We start from the raw sequence: 5,219 nt of genomic DNA, 5'->3' as shown, positions 1-5,219 counted from the left end.
GTGGCTTTATTCATAATAGCTAGAAACTAGAAACAGCTTAGATGCCCCTCAACCAAAGAATAGATTTTAAAACTGTGATATATTTACATGATGGACATTACTCAGCCATTAAAAACAATGACCTTATGAAATTTGCAGGCAAACGGCTGTAACTAGAAAAATTCATCCTGAGTGAGGTAACCCAGACCGAGAACTATAAGCATTGTATGTACTCACTCATGAGTAGACATCAGCTGTTAAGTAAATGATAACCATGCTATAATCCACAGAGCAGAGGAGGTTATTCTACCTCAGCACTAGCTAGGCAAAGGCAAAGGCAGGCTTAAGCATGTCCTGCAGAGTCACTCCAGTATTGAAGTGACTGGAACTTCAGGCTTCCTCACCAGGCCTCAGTATCTGACTGAATAAGGCCGAACAGTTGCTGACCCCTCTGGTTGCTTCGATTCCCGCCCCCACCTATGCCCACCCCCAGGACTTCTTGAGATTTGGCTAATGTTAGCTATGGTATTCAGCATCTGCTCCCGTCAGTTGCTGGATGAAGTCTCTCCCGTCTCTGAGAAGGTTGATATATATATATATATATATTTAGGTATTTTCCTCATTTACATTTCCAATGCTATCCCAAAAGTCCCCCATACCCTCCCCGCCACTCCCCTACCCACCCACTCCCACTTTTTGGCCCTGGCGTTCCCCTGTACTGAGGCATATAAAGTTTGCATGTCCTCTAGGCCTCTCTTTCCAGTGATGGCTGACTAGGCCATCTTTTGATACATATGCAGCTAGAGTCAAGAGCTCCAGGGTACTGGTTAGTTCATATTGTTGTTCCACCTATAGGGTTGCAGATCCCTTTAGCTCCTTGGGTACTTTCTCTAGCTCCTCCATTGGGGGCCCTGTGATCCATCCAATAGCTGACTGTGAGCATCCACTTATGTGTTTGCTAGGCCCCAGCATAGTCTCACAAGAGACAGCTATATCAGGGTCCTTTCAGCAAAATCTTGCTAGTGTATGCAATGGTGTCAGCGTTTGGAGGCTCAACATTGTAAAAATGGCTATCTTGCCAAAAGCAATCTACAGATTCAATGCAATCCCCATCAAACTTCTCCAACGAATTAGAAAGAGCAATCTGCAAATTCATCTGGAATAACAAAAAACCTAGGATAGCAAAAACTCTTCTAAGGATAAAAGAACCTCTGGGGGAATCACCATGCCTGACCTAAAGCTGTACTACAGGGCAATTGTGATAAAAAAAAAAAAAAAAAAAAAAAAAACTGCGTGGTACTGGTATAGCGACAGACAAGTAGACCAATGGAATAGAATTGAAGACCCAGAAATGAACCCACACACCTATGGTCACTTGATCTTTGAGAAGGTTGTTCTAGGCGCTGGTCCCAGAGCACTCTGCAAGCATGACAAACTGGAAGTCAAAGGTTTTGTGACTGGGTTGGTGCATATTCCCAACACACATTTAAAAAAATAATAATTCATCCAGGTAGAGTGCTGCATGCTTTTACTTTCAGAACTCAGGAGGCAAAAGCTGGTAGATCTGGTGAGTTCAAGGCCAGCCAGGAGTACATAATGAGAGTCTGTCCCAAACAAGCAAGCAAGTGAATTGCCCACAACCCAAAGGTACTATAGACACTAAAATCCTAGTTAATATCAAACATTTCAAAGCTTTCCTAATGAACACAGTGTCCAGGAATAGAGAATCCACTAAATGGGACACATCAGACCATGTGTGAATTTAATATTTTATTTTTTATTTGGGTGCTGGGAATGGAATCAGAGAGTCACCCATGCTAGGCAAACTCGAGTATATCAATCAGCTACACCCCAACTCCTTATATGTATGATTCTAACTGAGGGGACTCCTGGGCTCAGGATTTGTGGAACTGAAATCACCCACAGAGGAAGAGGGAAGCGCTGCAGGGTAGGGTGCCTCAGGGACTCTCTCAGGATCTCAAAGGTCTCAGAACAGGGGCACTGGGATGAACAAGGCAGCTGGAACGGGAGCAGAGTGCCCCCAAGTTGCCTGTGTGGCTAGGGGAGCACAGACCCTCAGTGACGAGGGCAGGGAGCCGAGGGCTGCTCACAGACCCAGAAGTTTTGTTCGGTGCACTTATTATCATTCCAATCATCCATGAACAGCTCCACGCAGTCCTCATCCCCGTCATTGTTAGGTTCTCCCTCTTTCCAAAAGCTGCAAACATCACTGGCTGTCAGACAAAGCCATTCCACCCAGAACCCACCCCGTAGCTAGCAAAGAAAAGCTATACAGACTCTTTTATGGTAAAAGACCAAGAACCCTTCAAGCAGTGGGCAGGGCTTCGTGGTAGAGCTATTGAAATATATGTGAGTTCTAACATGACACCTAAGAGAATCAGCACAGCAAAGGAAAAACAGGTCTCTGGATTTTGGACTTAAGCTGGGGGCAGGATGTGAAAATGCCCAGGTAATGTAGGGTTGTAGTTATAAAGCTCTATGAGTTCTTCTCAGCAGTGAAGGTTGTATTTACAGTGATTCTCCCTGCCAGCTGCTTTCTGAGCCATGGAATCTCAGTGTTCACCTGAACTTGAGGGCACTGCCGTCCACCCACTGCCAGGAACCTTCATGTATATGGTCACTGAGGCCGATCCAGGAGCGTTGGTTTTTCCTCACATTCCAATATTTCATGAATCTCTGCACAGAGAAAGGTCTGCGATTCTCTGCTTCCCACTCTTCTCGGCCTCACACACAACTTCTCTCTGCACTCAAGTCACTCTATTGAGTTGTACACATTGTCATACATATGCATACAAGAATACAGAATAAAGTGCACGCATATGGAAAAATGTTCACTGTCTCAGTTCACAGGTGTATCTCTGGAGGGCTACCCGATGACTCAGACTTTCTCTACTCCCTGCAGGTCTAACTGCTTTCCCTCTGTTCTTCCCCCAGAGGACCTCCTCACTCCATTGTGCTGCCTCCTACAGGAAGCCCTCCCAGACAGCATCTCCTTCACATCCCACAGATTCCTATCATCTAGAGTCCAATGCCCAGGACAGATGGACCCACTCACCTGCTCTGAAACACTGTTGACAATCACCAGGTGGGCCCCGAGATCCTTGCAGGAGGAGGCAGAGGTTTCCCAGCTGCCCAGGGTTCTGGAGAAGAGGTAGCAGCTTCCCTGGAAGAGCTCCCAGTCCCAGGGACAGGGCCGGCACAGGCCAGCTACGGAGCAGACACTGAGTTCAGTGGCTGGCTTCTCTTCTCCCTTCTGCCTTGGACCTTAGAGCCCAGGGCTGGTCTCTTATTTCAGTTATCAACTCAGAGCTCCCCAAACCCAGACCTCAGTGCATGTGCTCTGTCCTGCCTGCCTCAGTGGAAGCCCCAGAAGGTGGATGCCAACCCATCTGATGACCCCTCTGCTCTGCCCTTTGTCCTAACTCAGGCATTGGAGTCTCACCCAGCGAGGCATTGAACTGAGTCAGCTGCTGCTGGATCTGCTGGATCTGCTCCAAGCTGGAGTGTGTCTGCTCCCAAGGAACAGCAACTACAAGGAGAGGTTGGCAACAATTAAGCATCACTGCGTGCCTGGTCCAGAGCTGGACCCATGAAATCACACTGGTGGTCATATTGACCGCAGGACCCCATTTCACAGACCACAGCACTGAGTCTCAGACTCTGTTAGGCCCAACAGGTCTCTGGCCTCCCCCATCATGCCATGCATCCAGCATGCCTGTGCCCATGGTTACCCGCCTCATACAACCTCAGAGTCCTCTCCCACCTAGAGCCCCAGTTACCCTTGTCCAAGCTGGAGCTACCCTGTTGATCCTGGGTCTGTCCCTGTGAGTATGCACGAATCCTGGAGACTGCAAGAGAGAAGAGCACACCCATGCCCTCTTATGAACACTGACAGTACCTGGCTGTGCCAAGTTCAGTTGCAAGGGAAAGATGATCCCCATTTCAGAGAAGGACAGTAAGCTGCTGGTGGTCACAGATGAAAGGAAGGATGTGGACTTTAGATGTCCCAGCTGTGGTGAATTTGGGTCTAGGCAATGATCACCACAGAGGGAAAATCTAAGAGCTCAGCTACTGTCCCATGCTGGAGTTCTTGCTTAACAAGTGCAAAAATAAAATAATAAATAAAATAAAAACAGACCTCCCCCCCCAAAAAAGCAAACAAGTCAACCTAAAAGAATTCTGTACTCCTGTCACCCTCTCCCAGCCCTGCTCTGACTTACCTTGAGCCAGGGTGGCCAACATAAGCAAAAAGAGGCCCAAAGAGATGAGAAGCAGCAGAAGCCAGGGGACTTGGGTCAGATGCCCTGCAGAACCGGCAGAGGGGCAGAGCTGAGCTCCCAGGGAGCAGATCCTGCTCTGCTGTGTTCCTTCTGCAGAGAGTCCCTGACACCTCTGCCCCTGAGTCATCCTGGTACCTTGTAAACTCTTGGAGCTGCAAATGAGACCCTCGGGGTCATGCTCAGCAAATCCCTGGTCTCCAGATGTGACCTCCTCCTCTTCTGAATGGGGCAGAAGATAAGCAGCTGACCTTCAAAGCTCAGCCACCTCCCTCATCACCACCTCTCCCAGGCTGGAGGCCAGGACCAGATCACCCTGGATCCTGGGTCCTGGATCCTGGATCCTGGGTCCTGGACCCTGCTTCCCCTAGTCGGTACCCAGCCTCACCATGGTTCTTTGGCTGATGGAACTCTGGCTCTCCTGCCATCCTCTGCTTCTCTTGACTCCCTCCTCTCCACCTTCCCTCTGCCCTGGGATTTATATAACCCCATGGCCCTCTGTAGCACCCTCTGTGAGGTCGATTCTTCTCTGACTCAGGGGAAAAAAAGGAACAGGATGGGGACACCCTCACCCCGGAAAAGAGACATGGGGAGAGAGACATTGCTTGGCACAGCTAAAAAGGTGCCAGTCTGGGCCAGGAGTTTTGCTGTATATTTTTATGCCAATGTTCTTGCTCCAAGCTATATCTTGTGCTGGGAGTTGGTTTACTCAGCTGTGCAATGGAGCACTGAGGATCTGGGGCTCTGACGCAGCTTTTAGAGTTCTTGCCCAGCATACACAAGGCCCTGGTTTCAAATCCCAAGCACTGTAGAAACTGGTGTGTAACTCTCATCCCAGAAAGTGTGAGATAGAAGCAGAAGGATCAAAAGTTCAAGGTTGTTTCAAGGTGACATAGCAATTAGGCTGTTAGAGGCCAGGAAGAGAAGAAGAAATAAATGAAG

At 48.6% G+C, this 5,219-nt stretch overlaps 1 protein-coding gene across 2 annotated transcripts; it reads right to left on the bottom strand.

The window, feature by feature from the left end:
• Positions 1–1,752: 1,752 nt before the first annotated feature.
• On the bottom strand, positions 1,753–4,728 carry LOC110300070 (CD209 antigen-like protein C). Of its 2 annotated transcripts, XM_085844372.1 has the most exons (8): positions 4,666–4,728; positions 4,416–4,499; positions 4,221–4,304; positions 3,780–3,848; positions 3,443–3,529; positions 3,056–3,207; positions 2,564–2,676; positions 1,753–2,197 (listed from the first exon to the last, which is right to left on the bottom strand). In XM_085844372.1, the coding sequence occupies exons 1-8, from the start codon at positions 4,703–4,705 to the stop codon at positions 2,056–2,058; spliced, it is 771 nt and encodes a 256-aa protein (XP_085700498.1). In that variant the 5' UTR covers positions 4,706–4,728; the 3' UTR covers positions 1,753–2,055. The 2 variants fall into 2 exon arrangements, with proteins under 2 accessions (XP_085700498.1, XP_085700497.1); XM_085844371.1 differs by having other exon boundaries at positions 4,221–4,499.
• Between the last annotated feature and the right edge of the window lie 491 nt (positions 4,729–5,219).

The sequence above is a fragment of the Mus caroli genome, unplaced genomic scaffold (assembly GCF_978045245.1).
Source record: "Mus caroli unplaced genomic scaffold, Mus_caroli_1 scaffold_10, whole genome shotgun sequence".
Taxonomy (NCBI): domain Eukaryota; kingdom Metazoa; phylum Chordata; class Mammalia; order Rodentia; family Muridae; genus Mus; species Mus caroli.
Note: the sequence above shows the minus strand (reverse complement) of the source record. Positions and strands in the feature narration are given on the sequence as shown.

Excerpts from the sequence above, each read along its gene's own strand:
- LOC110300070 (XM_085844371.1), bottom strand. The coding sequence starts at position 4,705 with ATGGCAGGAGAGCCAGAGTTCCATCAGCCAAAGAACCATG. Across the intron at positions 4,500-4,665 it reads CCATCAGCCAAAGAACCATG|AAGAGGAGGAGGTCACATCT; the intron begins GTGAGGCTGGGT and ends TGCCCCATTCAG. Across the intron at positions 3,208-3,442 it reads TCAGTTCAATGCCTCGCTGG|CTGGCCTGTGCCGGCCCTGT; the intron begins GTGAGACTCCAA and ends TCTGCTCCGTAG.